The sequence below is a fragment of the Agelaius phoeniceus genome, chromosome 31, assembly GCF_051311805.1.
Source record: "Agelaius phoeniceus isolate bAgePho1 chromosome 31, bAgePho1.hap1, whole genome shotgun sequence".
NCBI lineage: Eukaryota > Metazoa > Chordata > Aves > Passeriformes > Icteridae > Agelaius > Agelaius phoeniceus.
The window spans coordinates 393,644-408,942 of NC_135295.1; the positions used below are offsets into that span (position 1 = coordinate 393,644).

Below are 15,299 nucleotides of genomic sequence, written 5' to 3' on the forward strand. Positions count from 1 at the left end.
GTGGGGAGGGACCCGGTGGTGGCACCTGGTGGGGACAGGATGGGTTCAGGCCAGAGTCCCCAAAGCCACGTGCCCTGCCCAGCCCCTCATCCGGCCCCCCCGTACCTGGCGCGATGGAGAGGAGGGAGAGGAGGAAGAAGAGGTTCAGCTCCTGCCCTGGCGCCATCTTCTGTCACCAGCGTCACCTCAGCGAGGGTTGGGACACGGCTGCACCCAGGGTGGGACCCTCCTCAAGGTGGGACCCCCCTGCTCCCCAAGGAACCCCAGGGCTGGAACGCCCCGGGAACCCCCCGGAACCCAGGGCTTGAAGGGGAACGGGGAGATCTCGTCATGGAGCTTCCTGTTCCCCTTCCGGACCCGAAACCCACACTCTGCATGGTGACAGGGTGTCACAAGGGTGTCACACACAGCCCCTGAGACTGCCAGGGACACAGCGCCCCGTGGATCCCCCAAATCTGCACCGAGTGACCCCAAAGCCCCTCCAATCCTCAACAAAACCTACCCAGATCCCCCCAAAATCCATCAAATCCTCAACAAAAACCATCTGGGACCCCTCAAAATCCCTCAAATCTCCTCCAGAACCCACCCAGACTCCCCAAACCCCTCAAATCTCCTCCAGAACCCACCCAGACTCCCCAAATCCCTCAAATCTCCTCCAGAACCCACCCAGACTCCCCAAATCCCTCAAATCACCCTAAAAGATACCTAGACTCCCCCAAATGCCTCAAGTCTCCCCAAATCCATCCAGGACCCCCCCATTGTCCTGATGGCCAGTGGGACACCGACCCCAAGGGTCACTGTGAGTGACCAGAGTGACCCCAAGGTGTGGGGGCAGCCAGGAGGGGATTTGGGATCTGCCAGGGGGGATTTGGGATCTGAGCCCAGGGAATGGGGCAGGACAAGAGGGAACGGCCTCGATCAGTGCCAGGGCTGGAAATTTGGGATGATTTTTCCATGGAAAAAAGGGTTGGGAAGGCTGGGCCCCATCCCTGGAGGTGTCCGAGGAATTCCTGGACATTCCACTGGCTGATCACCGGATGGACGCTGGATGGACACTGGATGGACACCAGATGGACACCAGATGGACACCGGATGGACACCGGATGGACACCGGACGGACACTGGATGGACACCGGATGGACACTGGATGGACACCGGACGGACACCGGATGGACACCGACCGACCCCTGTCTGGCCAGGCGGGCTCGACCCCAGCTCCCTGCCGGGATCCTCCCCCATCCCCAAACCATCCCCGCGGGATCTCCCGGGGCCGCCGAGGAGGGGCCGGAATCCCAGAATCCCAGAATCCCAGGATCCCAGAATCCCTGAATCCCTGAATCCCAGAATCCCAGAATCCCTGAATCCCTGAATCCCAGAATCCCAGAATCCCAGGATTCCAGAATCCCAGAATCCCAGAATCCCAGGATTCCGGAATCCCAGGATTCCGGAATCCCAGAATTCCTGAATCACAGGATCCCAGAATCCCAGGATTCCAGAATCCCAGAATCCCAGAATCCCAGAATCCCAGAATCCCAGGATTCCAGGATCCCAGAATCCCAGAATCCCAGAATCCCAGCCCGGCTTCCTCCCTTCCCCCCCGCCCCGGCCACACTCGGCGCCTTTGTCCCCTCGCTGTCCCCTCGCTGTCCCCTCTTTGTCCCCTCGCTGTCCCCTCTTTGTCCCCTCGCTGTCCCCTCGCTGTCCCCTCGCTCTCCCCCGGCTGGGGACAAACGGCCCTCGGCGCCTTCCCACGGGCGGGGGGCGGCGACCGAAGGGGGAACAAAGCGGAACAAAGGGGGACAAAGGGGACAAAGGGGGACAAAGGGGGACAAAGGGGACAAAGGGGGACAAAGAGGGACAAAGGGACCCCCGCCACCCCCGCTGCGCCCTGACCCACTTGGGGCCGGCCCGGGGCTGTCCCCGTCCCCGCCGGTGTCGCCTCGCCAAAAGCGAGAGAGGAGGAACGGGGACGGCGATTGGAGGGCTGCAAATTAACGCCGGTATGCAAATGAGGGTCATTAGAATGAATTAGTGCGCCCCGACGGAGGCATCAGCGCTCGTCCTTTGGGATGAGGAGGGGCTGGAGCTGCTCCGGGGGGGATTTTGGGATGGATTTCAGGGAAAATTCTGGATTTTGGGGTGGCTCGGATGCTCTTTTCCAACCGGGATTTTCCACGATTCCAGGAGATGTCAGCCAGGCATTCCCAGCGCCTTTTCCAAAGGGTTTTTCACGCTTTTCATCAATCCTGAGCTTTTCCCACCCCATCCCGCACCCACCCGTCCATCAGCGCCGGCTTCCACAAGCAGGACAAGCGTTGGGATCACCCCAAAACGCCGGGGAAAAACCGGGAATGCCGCAATTCCCTAAATTCCCTCCCGGTAAATGATCCCAATTAACGCCCGGGAGCGGTCACGAGGGTTTTTGGAATGAGGGAGGGGAGGCGCCACCCCTTTGGATCGCGATCCCAAGGAAAATCGCGATCCCGGGGTCACCTCTCCCACTCCTTCCCCACACGGAATTCCAGCCCAGAATTCCAATTCCCGAAAAAATTCCGGCTCCCTCCCTGCGCCCGAGGTGTAATTCAGGCTCTAATCAGCCAGTTAATTAATTAAACGAGTTTATTGTGCAGCTCAGCTGTATTTGCACCAGTTAAAAAAAAAAAAAGATAATAAAAGAAAAGAATTCCCAAATTTCCAAACCCTTAAAAACCCCACAGAATTCCCAGCCCCGCCCAATCCCAAATCCATCCCTTCCGGAGTTTTCCATCCCCAAATCTTCGCTCCAAGGCGCAGCTGGGGGTTGAATCTTGGGGGGAAAAACCCCGAATTTCTGGATATTCCTGTTCCATGGATCCCAGTGGCCGCTGGAGTTTCCAGGAGGAGAATTCCACAGGGAATGGGAATTCCGGGGTTTCAGGGGCACTGGTGGACGGCGGGGTTTGGGAAGCCCAAGTGCCTGTAACCCCCGTTATCCTGCAAGGAAACGGGCGGGATTTGGGGCATTTTGGGTCATTTTTTGGATTCCAGAACTCCCAGATTTTGGGGTTCCAAGGGCTGGTTTGGCGTCGGAGCCCCCAAATTTGGGATCGTGCCCCGGCATTGCTGACAAACCTTGCCGGGAACTCTCCCTCCACCAGCAGCCGAAGCCCACGAGGAGCAGGGTCAGCCCCTCGGCCACGGCCACGACCAGTGGCCTCCAGTGGCTGGAATTCCCTGGAATGGCTGGAAAAGAATCCCAGAATCCTGGAACTGGGCTGGCGTTTGTGGTTCCCTTCCCACTCAAACCAGCCCAGGATTCCGTGAATCCCTAAATTGATATTTTTGCCTTATATAGAATAAAAAAATTATAAATAATTATGGATTAGGGATATAAAAATAAGTTTCTATTATATATATATAATGTATATTATATATAATGTATTTAATACATAAAACAAGCATATTTATATATAAAAATAACTATCCATTACATATAAAAATAACTATCCATTATATATAAAATAACTATCTATTATATATAAAAAATAAGTATACATTATATATAAAAGCATATTATATAAATATCTATTATATATACTTATATCTTCTATAGATATAAATGGATTTTATGTACTTAACTATAGATTTTACACATACACATTTAGAATACATACAAAAATTACGTATATTACATGCAAAATGTATGTAATATACAAAATAAAAGACACAAAATAAAATAAATTTAAAATTATATAATTTACACCTCCATAAACGATTTTTACCTAATATTTTTCAGCACTCAAACCACTGCTTGTGTCCCTGCCGGCCCCGGGAGCCGCGGGGAGCTCACCTGGGCAGGTGAGGGCGGCGCGGGCCGCGCTCCACCCCGCGGGGTTGCTGACGTTGCAGAGGCAGATTTGGGGTTCCGCGCCCTCGGGGAGGCTCCGGAGCAGCCGGGAGGGGCTCCCCGGGATGGGCCCCGGGATCGGCCCCGGGATCGGCCCCGGGATCGGCCCCGGGCCAGCCCCGGCACAGGCCCAGCTGTAGGAGACGTTCCCGGGGCTGGAGCAGAGCAGGGCCAGGCGGCACCAGCCCCGCTCCCGCTCCAGGATTTGGGATCTCAGCTCCGGCTGCGGGACGGGGTCTGCGGGGACAGCGGGGCTGAGAGGGGACACGGGGACACGGGGACAGGGGGACACGGGACAGGGGTGTTGCAGTGTGTCGCCATTTCCTGTCTCACCTATCCCAACCCCCTCAAGGATGCCAACCTTCCCCCTGCCCCTGTGCCCTCCTGCCTGGCACCTTCCAGCAAGGTGTCGAGTGATTGGCAGATGGCCCCCAGGCCTGGGCTCATTGGTTTGCCCTGGCGTCCACATCCCCTGAGCCTTCCCCTGCTCACACCTGGTTGGCCCTCACCTGTCCCTCCCCTCCCCCTGTCCCCGGGGCTTTAAAAGGACACGAGACCATGCGGTCGGCGTCTCTGCCGTGTCTCTGCCGTGGTTCGGTCTCTGCCTGTCTGGCTGGAGCTGTTGCCACATTCAGAGGTCTACCATGCTACAATAAACTCTGGATCTAAGCTACACGGCAGAACCCGCTCCTTTTCTCTTCACCGTTGCCTGAACCTTTTCTACCAAAGGTAAACTGAGTTCCTATTTTGCCTGGACTTGTTCTGAGCGCCCAGCTGCAGCACCCAGCCAGCCAAAGGCTTCTCTGGGGTGAAAAACGCCACAGCTGCCGCCTTTGGTCCAGCAGCGAGGCCAGACGAAGCCAGGCAGGACACACCCCGAAACATTCGGGGATTAATATTTAATACAGGGGGACACGGGGACACAGAGGGACAGGGGACCCATCCACTCACCCCACACGGACACTCGGAAGCACCGGACTGAAAACACTGGCCTTCTCTCAAACTCGGCCCAATAGACCCGGTTATCATCCCTGCGAACCGGGGAGATGCACAGGGAGAGGTTTCCCCGATGGAATTTCACTCTCCCAAGGAAAGGACTTACGGTGTAGGAGGCATCTCCATCCCTGGGGGCTGTCAGGATCCGCTGCCGCATTCCTGGGTCCATTCTCACCCCCCAGTGGATCTCTGTCCACTCCCACTGGGGTTCCCTCTCCGGCACCAGGCACAGCGATCCTCCCACGGTCACATCTCGATTTTCGCATTCCGAGAATCCTGAACCAGAGCCCGGGAAGTTGCGACTTTCAGGCAAACTCCACATCCCAGGAAGGGGAACCGGCCCCGCGTCAGGGCCCGGCCCGGCTCGGCTCTCGCCGGCCAAGGGGGGGCTGAGAGAAGCGAGGAGAATCCCCCAAAGCCGCAGCCGCAGCCGCTCTCCATGCCCCGGGCCCCTCTGGCCAGCGCCGCTCCGGCTGCTCCCCGCGATTCCCCAATTCCCCGCGATTCCCCAATTCCCCGCGATTCCCCAATTCCCCGCCATTCCCCAATTCCCCGCCATTCCCCAATTCCCCGCGATTCCCCAATTCCCCGCGATTCCCCAATTCCCCGCGATTCCCCAGTTCCCCGCGATTCCCCAATTCCCCGCGATTCCCCAATTCCCCGCGATTCCCCAGTTCCCCGCGATTCCCCAATTCCCCGCCATTCCCCAATTCCCCGCGATTCCCCAATTCCCCGCGATTCCCCAATTCCCCGCGATTCCCCAGTTCCCCGCCATTCCCCAGTTCCCCGCGATTCCCCAATTCCCCGCCATTCCCCAATTCCCCGCGATTCCCCAATTCCCCGCAGCGCCCCCGGGCCCCCCGCGCCCCCTCCTCACCTCGGCTCCCGGCCAGGCCCAGCAGCAGCGCCAGCAGCGCGGGGGGACAGCGGCGACCCCCGCGCGGGGACATCTCGGAGCGGAGCGGGGACCCCTCGGGGCTGCGAGCGCCCGCCGGGGACTTCCTCTGCCCCGGCTCCTTCCTCCTCCTCCTCCTCCTCCTCCTCCTCCTCCTCCTCCTCCTCCTCCTCCGGGGGGGGCTGGCACCCCCGGCCGCCCCTGTGGCAGAGGGGACAAGGACACGTCGGGGCTGCGGCGCTCGCAGCCCCAAAGCTCGGAGGGAATTCCTTTGGATGGCCCCGGCAGGGCAATTTTGGGGTTTTTGGGGGGTTTTGCTTTCCCTTTGCAGCGAGCGCCGGGGACACTTGGGGACATCGCGATGGCTCCGCTGTGCCCAGCTCGGGCAGCCCAGCAGCAGCAGGACCGGGAGCTTTGGGGAGGAATGTCCAACCCCAAAATGCACTTTCCAACCCCAAAATCCCGGCTCCAGCCCCAAAAATCCTCCCCGTTCCAGCCCCAAAATCCTCCCGGTTCCAGCCCCTAAATCCTCCTCGTTCCAGCCCCAAAATCCTCCCGGTTCCCGCCCCTAAATCCTCCTCGTTCCAACCCCAAAATCCTCCTCGTTCCAGCCCCCAAATCCCCTTTCCAGCCCCAAAATCTTGTCCTTAAGGTCCCTTCCACCCCAGACCAGTCTGGGTCAGCAGCTCCCAGTTCCTCACTGGGGCAGAGGAACCAGGGTGTTTTTTAGGATTTTTAAATCCATTTTTAAAGAACGTTTTTGAACATTTTTAGAACATTTTTTAATCTGCTCCAGCTCACTTCCCCCTCACCCCAAAATTTCGCCAAGACCGTCTTCACGTGACCTTCCCTGAATGATCCTGCCTGGGGAAGTGATGTTTCCCAAAATTGTCATTGTCCCATGTTCGGGGGTGGCTTTTGGGGGGGACAGAGGGGACTGGAGCGGCTCCTTTATGGCCAAGGCTGAGGGAACCGGGGCCGGTCCCACGGGGCACCTGAGCCATTTGTCCCACACGGACACAGTGAGACTCTTGGTCCACCATTATCTTTCCATGGAAAACTCAGCGGTTTTTGGTTTTGTCAACACCTGAAGTTTCCATTTTTGAAGTGTGAATTGCTTCTCCTTGATGTGCCACTGTCGGCACAGCCACTTCCTCCCAGAAAGCACTGAAAAGTCGCACAGGCGCTCTTCCTCTTCCTCTTCATGGTGCGCAGTTTTGGGTGCTGGAGCCCCGAAATCTGCTCCGTTTCCGGACACCCATGGACGTGTTTTGGATGCCTCATCTCGCCATCCTCGTGCTCCTCCACCAAACCAGTGAGTGCCGGGTGCTCCTTGTCCCCTGGGAAGGAGATCTTGGGGTGGTTTTGGGGTTTTTGGAGTCGAGGGATGGTTGGGACCAGCAGAGCAGCTCCATGGGGTGGATTTGTGCCCAGTGTTGGGATCCAGGGCTGCCGTGGAGCTCCTGATGCCATGGAAACCTGCTGGGAGAGGGCTGGGGTCCGTCTCTGGGGTCCATCTCGGGTGTCCATCTCTGGGGTCCATCTCTGGGGTCCATCTCTGGTGTCCATCTCTGGTGCCCATCTCTGGGGTCCATCTCTTGTGCCCATCTCTAATGTCCATCTCTTTGTCCCCATCTCTGGTGCCCATCTCTGGCCAGCTGCTGCCCAGGAGCTCCTGGCAGAGGTTATTCCATGGATTCACCATCCCTGGAGTGACCAAGGCCAGGATGGAGCCAGCTGGGACGCTGGAATGTTCCGGGAGGTGGAACGGGATCATTTTAAGTTCCCTCCCAACGCAAACCTCTCCAGAATTCCAGGATTCTCCTCCAAGGAGCAGCTCCAGGAGCTCCCTGTCCTGCTGGAGTCCCTGAGCTGGGAGTTTGGTGCTCAGAGTGAACCTTCCCAACCTTTCCAAGCCCTCTCCAACCTTCTCCCTTCCATTTTCACCTCCAGGCTCCGTCCTCGCTCCCCTTTACACGTGCCTGGCGCTCCTTGTCCCTTGGGAAGGAGCTCATGGGGGCTTTGGGGTGAATCTGGGGACCCCACGAGGGTGGGGACGTGTGGGGTCGGCTCCAGAGGAGGAGGATTGGGCAACCATGGGGAAAAATGGGGCAACCATGGGGAAAAATGGGGCAACCAGGGGAAAAGATTCCCTGGACTCTCTTCTGGCCATGGGAACCCTCTGAAGAGAGGTGATGAGATCCATGTCTGTGTCCACCTCTGGTCCAGCCTCTGCTCCAGATGTTCTCCACACACCCTGCTCTGCCTTCAGCTCCTGCTCCTCTCCACGTTGCCTCACGGTTTTTGGAGGTCTCATCCCGGGGTGTTTCTTGGCTTAAATGAAGGGAATTGGGCAAGGTTCAGCCCCAGCCCTTCCCCACAGCCTCTGGGGGGGGTTTATCATGTGAACCATTTTCCTGTGGTTTTGTTATTCCTGCCAGTTTATCTTCACCTGCAGCTTTTTCCTGCCATGTGCTCCTCTGTCCGTGTCCCGGGGGTGCCTGAGGCTGAGGGAGGCAGAAATTCCGAGCCCGACCTCGGGGCTGGGGCAGGATCAGTTCCCTGTTAGAAAAACTGAGAAGGAGAACTCCATTCCCAGTATAAATGGGGTCACACAGTTAATTGGAAATGGGAAGTTGCGAAAATAGCAAAAAACAACTCCTTCCTCCTTGAATTGGTGACCCAAGGCCGTGCTGTGGTCACTGGAGGGAAGGGATGGGTCCAGAGGGATCCTGGACCTTCTCCTGGGCTGCATCCAAAGGAGCGTGGGAGGGTTCTCATCTCTGGAGTGGTGGGATCCCACCTGGAATGCTGAGATCCCACCTGGAATGCTGAGATCCCACCAGGTCTGGTGTCCCCAACACGAGAAGTTCATGGAGCTGTTGGGGCGAGTCCGCGGTTTCCAGGTTCCCTTCCCGGGGCCACGGGCAGTGCTCAGCCTGGAGGAGCCGTGGTGGAGCTGCCCCACGCAGCCCTGGCAGTGCCCGGGGCCAGGCTGTCTCCAGCTCCTCCTCATTCTCCTTTCCCTCTCAGTTCCTCTCCAGCCTCCCTGGCGCGAGGCTGCTCACGAGGCTGCGGGGGCTCGGCCTGGGGGTGGCCTCGCGCTCTTCCCTCACCCAGGGACCCTTCCATGAGCCCCCCATGAGCCCCCAAAGCCGGATGGGCTTCATCCTCTGGGTTCAGCCGCTTCATCCTCTGGGTTCAGCCGCTTCATCCCAACTTGATCACCACCTTCACCCCACCTTCACCCCACCTTCATCCCACCTCCATCCCACCCCCATCTCATGTTCCCTCCCCATTTTCTCTCCCCAGTGAGCGCCAGCGACCCCAAGGAGGTGATCGGGGTCCTGGGCGGGTCCGTGACCTTCCGCACCCAAAGTGCACATGGAAATGCAGCACTCTGGTTTTTTGGGAATGAAGCCGTAGTGACTGTGGCATTTAAGGATCCTCTTCACGTCATATTTTTCAAAGACAAATTCAAAACCCGTTTTGCTGTTTCTGAGAACGGCCTCGCGCTCACCATCTCCCAGCTGAGGATGGAGGATGCCGGGACCTACTCTGTAACCATTGGGGATAAAAGATCCACCTTCACCCTGCGGGTGTTCGGTAAGTGCTGTTTTGGGGATGCTTTTAGTGCTGTTTTGGGGGTGCTTTCAGTGCTGTTTTGGGGGTGCTTTTAGTGCTGTTTTGGGGATGCTTTCGGTGCTGTTTTGGGGGTGCTTTCAGTGCTGTTTTGGGGGTGCTTTCGGTGCTGTTTTGGGGATGCTTTCAGTGCTGTTTGGGGGTACTTTCAGTGCTGTTTTGGGGGTGCTTTCGGTGCTGTTTTGGGGGGTTTCACACTAAAGGAGAGGTTTGTGTTCCCTGTGCCCCGCAGAGGAGCTGGCAGAGCCCACGGTGACCTGCGAGGCCCAGAACTGCTCGGGCGGGAGCTGCAGCTCCTCCCTGCGCTGCTCCGCACCCGGCGCCGGCCTCGGGAACGTCTCCTACACCTGGAGGGTGGGGGATCGCACGTGGGACGGGAGCTCCGTGGTGCTGCTGGTGAATGAAACAGCCCAGGAGGAGCCGGAGCCGCTGACGTGCACGGCCCAGAACCCCGTCAGCAGCAGGAACGTCACCATCACCAACCCTGGGGTGCTCTGCGCAGGTGAGAGCCGGGGACAGGCGGGGAAAGGTGGGGTGGGCTGATCCCGATCCCTGAGAGCAGGAAAAGCTGGGATTTGGGGATGGGATGGGCTGATCCTGATCCCTGAGAGCAGGAAAAGCTGGGATTTGGGGTTGGGATGGGCTGATCCCTGAGAGCAGGAAAAGCTGGGATTTGGGGATGGGATGGGCTGATCCCTGAGAGCAGGAAAAGCTGGGATTTGGGGATGGGATGGGCTGATCCTGATCCCTGAGAGCCATGGGAACATTGGGATTTGGGGTTGGGATGGGATGGAAGTGTTGGGGTTGGGGTGGGCTGATCCCGATCCCCTGAGGAACACGGGAGGGTTGGGGTTGGGATGGGATGGGATGGGATGGGATGGGATGGGATGGGATAGGAATGGGAATGTTGAGGTTGGGATGGGCTGATCCCAATCCCCTGACAGCCATGGGAACATCGGGATTTGGAGATGGGATGGGATGGAACACTGAGGTTGGGATGGGATGGGATGGGATGGGATTGGGATGGGATGGGAATGTTGAGTTTGGGATGGGCTGATCCCCCTCCCCTGAGAGCCATGGAAAGGTTGGATTTGGGGATTGGGATGGGAATGTTGAGTTTGGGATGGGCTGATCCCCCTCCCCTGAGATCTTCTGCATCTTCTCCCTTTTCCAGGCGCCCTCTCCAGCAGCCAGGTCGGGCTCAGGAGCGGGTTCTTTGTCTTGGCCGGGATTTTAGCTGCGGCGTTTTTGTTGATTTTCTTCATGCTCTTGTGGAAATCCAAAGGTGAGCGTGGAAAACCATCCCTGGAGCCTGGGGAGCAGGAGGTGGGACCTGGGACGGGGGACGGAGCCAGGGTGGGGCTGATTTGGGGCGGATTTGGGGTGGATTTGGAGTGGATTTGGGGTGGATTTGGGGTGGATTTGGGGCGGATTTGGGGCGGATTTGGGGTGGATTTGGAGTGGATTTGGGGTGGATTTGGGGTGAATTTGTGGTGGATTTGGGGCGGATTTGGGGTGGATTTGGGGCAGATTTGGGGCGGATTTGGGGTGGATTTGGAGCAGATTTTGGGTGGATTTGGGGTGGATTTGGGGCAGATTTGGGTAGATTTGGGGCGGATTTGTGGTTCTGATTCTGTCGCATCTCCCCCAGGCTGGGAGAAATTCCGCCTCCCCCAGTTGAAGCCTGCGGACACAGGTGGGGTTTTGGGGCAGTTCCCTGCCCTTTTTCCTGGCGGGAATATCCAGGGAATTGCATTCAGGATCAGGGGAACCACCCCCGGTGCTGTGGTTTGGGATCGGAGCTGGTGGGGAGTGGGAAGGGCTGACCCCAGGGGATGATCCCAGATTCCCGAAATCCCATTTTCCTTCCATTTTTTTTTGCCGGAAAACTTCATCCCAGACCACCAAGGGGGAGCTGGGAGCGCAGCCGTGGGATCATGGAGAAAAAGAGGGAATTTGGGGAAAAATAAAATAAAATAAGAGACATTTTGCGGGGGGGAAAGCCAGGAATTCCACTTGGGAGCTCAGTCCAGACAAGAATTCCAGAATCCCCAAGGCTGGAAAATCCCTCCAGGACCACCGAGTCCAAGCTGTGTCCAATCCCCACCTCCTCACCCAGGAATTCCAATGGGAAGTTTATCCCAAAAATGGGATTTTGCGGGGTTTAAACCCCCCTTTCCCCGCTCTGTTCCATGAGCAATGAGGGGACCACATGGAGGAGAAACAAACGGAATTTGTCCTCCAAAAAAGCAGCCGGGAATTTGGGATTCAAGCCAAATTTAAAGGCGGATTTTCCCTGTCCTTGGTGCTGGAAGCTCATCCCGACCCCACGGCTCCAGGAGGGTGGGATGAGGAGCAATTCCCACCTCCAGCACCCCCGAGGGGCTTCGGGGTCGAGGTTTTGCCCAAGCCTGGACTCCTGAGGTTGGGATTCCCGCATTCCCTGCATCCCAAATCCCCAAATTCCCGTTTTTTTCCCCCATTTGCAGGGGCCACAAACGACTACGCAACCGTGTACGCCGAGGTGGGGCCTTCCCAGCAGGTGAGTCCGGGCTTGGGGACACCTTGGGGACACCCCGGGGACACCCTGGGGACACCTTGGGGACACCCCGGGGACACCCTGGGGACACCCTGGGGACACCCTGGGGGCAGCTGGGCAATCCTTGGCTCCTTTTGAGAATTCCCAGTGGGAAGCGCCGCAGCTGGAGGTGGCCCAAGGGCACCCGAACTTGCCCAAAACTCCGTGCCCAGCCCCAGAATCTCGGTTTTGGAGGGATCAGAGAAAAACGCGGGTTTTAGGGCTTAAAATCGTCCCATTCTGTGGGTGGGGACGCTTCCCACGGTCCCAGGATGGTCCAACCTGGCCTTGGGATGGGGCAACACCTCCAGAGGCGGCTCTTTGTGGGCTTTCTGGATTTGGGATCATTTTTCCAGCTTTTAAATTTTAATTTTTTTTTTTTTTTTAATTTTAAAACTTTTAAAAGCCTCTCCCCCAGTGCGTCCCTGATGGAGCCAAAGCCAAACCAGCGGAAGGGGGACCCTCCTCAACCATTTATTCCCTGGTCAAGCGTCCAGACCAGGTGAGCCCGGGCTGGGGGACGGGCACAGAGGGGTCCAGAGCCTTAAACCAAACCCTGGATCTCCCCCCGAGGCTGGGATCAGCCCCCAGGACCCCAAACCAAGCTTGTGTCCGTCTGTCCTTGCAGGTGGGTGGTGGGACAGCAGAAAATGCCACCGTGACCGGCCTGGAGCTGGTCTAGAAGGACCCAGAACTGGTCTAAAGAACAAGAGAGTGATTTAAAGGACTGGAAAAGGTTAAAGAACATGAAACTGGTTTAAAGAACATGAAACTGGTTTAAAAGACATGGAGCTGGTTTAAGAACATGAAACAGGTTTAAAAACCCTGGAAGTAATTTAAAGATTTATTTTAATGAGTATAGACCTGGTTTACAAGAAACAGAACTGATTTAGAATAAGCTGGAACTGGTTTAAAAACCCTGGAACTGGTTTAAAAGACCTGGAGCTGGTTTAATAACATGAAACTGGTTTAAAAAACCTGGAAGTGGTTTAAAGATTTATTTTAGTCAGTATAGACCTGGTTTACAATAAATAGAACCGATTTAGAATAAGCTGGAACTGGTTTAAAAGATCTGGAAGTGGTTTAAAGGACCTGGAAGTGGTTTAAAGGATCTGGAAGTGGTTTAAAGGACCTGGAACTGGTTTAAAGGATCTGGAAGTGGTTTAAAGGACCTGGAACTGGTTTAAAGGACCTGGAAGTGGTTTAAAGGATCTGGAAGTGGTTTAAAGGATCTGGAACTGGTTTAAAGGATCTGGAAGTGGTTTAAAGGACCTGGAACTGGTTTAAAGGACCTGGAGCTGGTTTAAAGGACCTGGAGCTGGTTTCCAGTGGTCTCCAGTCCCTGGTCAGAGAGGACCCCACAAGGTGGCCCCAGAACAGCTCCAACATCCCCGATGCCGCTCCAGACCTGGACCTCATGGATCTCCCCCTCCTGGAATCTCCCCTTCCCCTTCCCCATCCCTGCTGCCTCAGTTTCCCTCTCTTTGGGAATTCAGGGAGGATTTTGGGGACTTTCTCCATGGTTTTGGCAGCTCTATGGGATTCAGGCTCCTTTTCCCACCCTCTCCCACTGGAATTCAGCACCAAAACTCTGCCAAAGTTGCTGGGACTCCCAGGCAGGCTGGAGGAGACTCTTCAAAGGGTTTTTCCATGGGATCCCAGAATTCCTGAGGGTGGAAAAGCCCTCCAGGACCGTCAGTCCCAATCCTGGAAACCCGGACCCACGTCCTGGAGGTTCTTTGGAGACCTCCAGGGATGGCTCCAAACCAGCGTCTTTTTTTGCACAGAAAACCCATTTGTTAAAACAGCTAGCTCAGCGAACCTTTGCAAATTACTGTTTTTCAAATGGCTAATTGTATAAATAAAAAGTTGCTTTTTGGTAATTTCATTTTCTCTCTCTATCTCCTGCGGTATTTTGAGCCTTGCAAAAACTTCAACTTCTCACAGGGCCGAAAACCACCAAAAATAAACGCCAGGAAGTTAAAAGAGAACAAGAAGTGATGCCCCCCCCGCTGTCAGAGCTCGTGTGGTTTCGGCACCTGCTCCCTTTCTCCGCCTCCGGAACGTTCTAAATTTCACAGCCCCCAGCCCCCAAGAGAACCTCGGCCCCACCAATCCCTGCAGGGCCAGGGTTTGGGCTTTGGGATCTGGGGTTTGGGGTGGACCTGAGTTGGTTTGGAACGGCAGGAGGGTGCTAAGGAAGGCAGGAGCCTCCCCTGGGATGGAGAATGTGAACCCTGCCCACCCTTCTGGATTGCTGTAAATGTGAAATTAAGGGGATTTCAGGCAAAAAAAATATGGGAGCAGGAAATAGCAGTTCTTTGATAGGGAAAGGAAAAAAATAAATAAAAGGATAAAATAAAGAATGCAGTGAACCAAACCAACAGTGCCAGAGTCAGAGCCCAGCCTGACACCCTGTGGGTCAGGGTGTGGGCAGCAGAACCATTGGAATTGTGGCTCAGCCCTCCTGCAGTGCCGGGACTGGTTCTGCTGGAGCAGGGATCCTGGAGAAGGGTGGAGTCTCTGCCTCTGGAGATCCAGGGGAAGGAGAGGCTGCTGCTGCTCCTCTGGGAATCCTGTGGAGAAGCCATGCTGGTGTTCCAGAACCTCTGGATTATATCCAGGTAGGAATGCTTGGCTGGTGTTCCAGAATCTCCAGATTATATCCGGGTAGGAATGCTTGGCTGGTGTCCCAGAACCTCTGGATTATATCTGGGTAGGAATGCTTGGCTGGTGTCCCAGAATTTCCAGATTATATCCGGGTAGGAATGCTTGGCTGGTGTCCCAGAATTTCCAGATTATATCCGGGTAGGAATGCTTGGCTGGTGTTCCAGAATCTCCAGATTATATCCGGGTAGGAATGCTTGGCTGGTGTTCCAGAATTTCCAGATTATATCCAGGCAGGAATGCTTGGCTGGTGTCCCAGAACCTCTGGATTATATCCGGGTAGGAATGCTTGGCTCCTCCCCCTGGGCTCCCATCTGCCAATGGGATGCTGCAGTTCTTATCAGCCATGCAGGGACATTCCATGGCTGTTATCAGCAGTGTCCCCTCCCCAGGGAGGTGTGAATGTGAGAGAGGTCACTCAGAGAGAGAGATAAGGCAAACTGCCCGCTTGGCAAAGGTCATCTGCCATGCAGGTGGGAATGGAAAACATCTCGCGTTGGGGCCCGGAACACAAATCCATTGGATTTCTCCATGGAATGGAGAAATGATTCTATGGGACAGGAGAGCAATCCCACGGCAAGGAGAAACGGATCCATGGATCGGAGAAATGATCCAAGGATGGAGAGATGATCCAT

General features: G+C 56.1%; 3 protein-coding genes across 5 annotated transcripts in view; 1 reads left to right on the forward strand and 2 right to left on the reverse strand.

The window, feature by feature from the left end:
• The window catches only part of LOC129133590 (CD48 antigen-like), a 35,725-nt gene extending 33,692 nt beyond the window's left edge, over positions 1-2,033 (reverse strand). The window contains exons 1-2 of one of the 3 annotated variants that reach the window (XM_077192068.1): positions 1,898-2,033; positions 106-303 (exon numbers count right to left, since the gene is read on the reverse strand). In XM_077192068.1, the coding sequence (XP_077048183.1) occupies positions 106-166 (61 nt within the window). In that variant the 5' untranslated portion in view covers positions 167-303; positions 1,898-2,033. Of the gene's footprint in view, positions 1-105; positions 395-1,897 lie in introns of those variants that run through there. The other 2 variants (XR_013185670.1, XM_054653221.2) reach the window with 2 other exon arrangements.
• A 628-nt stretch (positions 2,034-2,661) lies between these two features.
• LOC129133596 (natural killer cell receptor 2B4-like) lies at positions 2,662-6,983 on the reverse strand. The gene is made up of 6 exons (XM_077191890.1): positions 6,959-6,983; positions 5,760-5,978; positions 4,838-5,158; positions 3,830-4,123; positions 3,112-3,222; positions 2,662-2,973 (listed from the first exon to the last, which is right to left on the reverse strand). The coding sequence occupies exons 1-6, from the start codon at positions 6,981-6,983 to the stop codon at positions 2,969-2,971; spliced, it is 975 nt and encodes a 324-aa protein (XP_077048005.1). The 3' UTR covers positions 2,662-2,968.
• LOC129133581 (SLAM family member 5-like) lies at positions 6,722-13,885 on the forward strand. Its single transcript, XM_077192140.1, has 8 exons — positions 6,722-7,092; positions 9,090-9,383; positions 9,652-9,921; positions 10,594-10,704; positions 11,071-11,115; positions 11,909-11,961; positions 12,404-12,499; positions 12,626-13,885. Exons 1-8 carry the CDS (start codon positions 7,038-7,040, stop codon positions 12,677-12,679), a joined length of 978 nt encoding a protein of 325 aa, XP_077048255.1. The 5' UTR covers positions 6,722-7,037; the 3' UTR covers positions 12,680-13,885.
• The last annotated feature ends 1,414 nt before the right edge of the window (positions 13,886-15,299 follow it).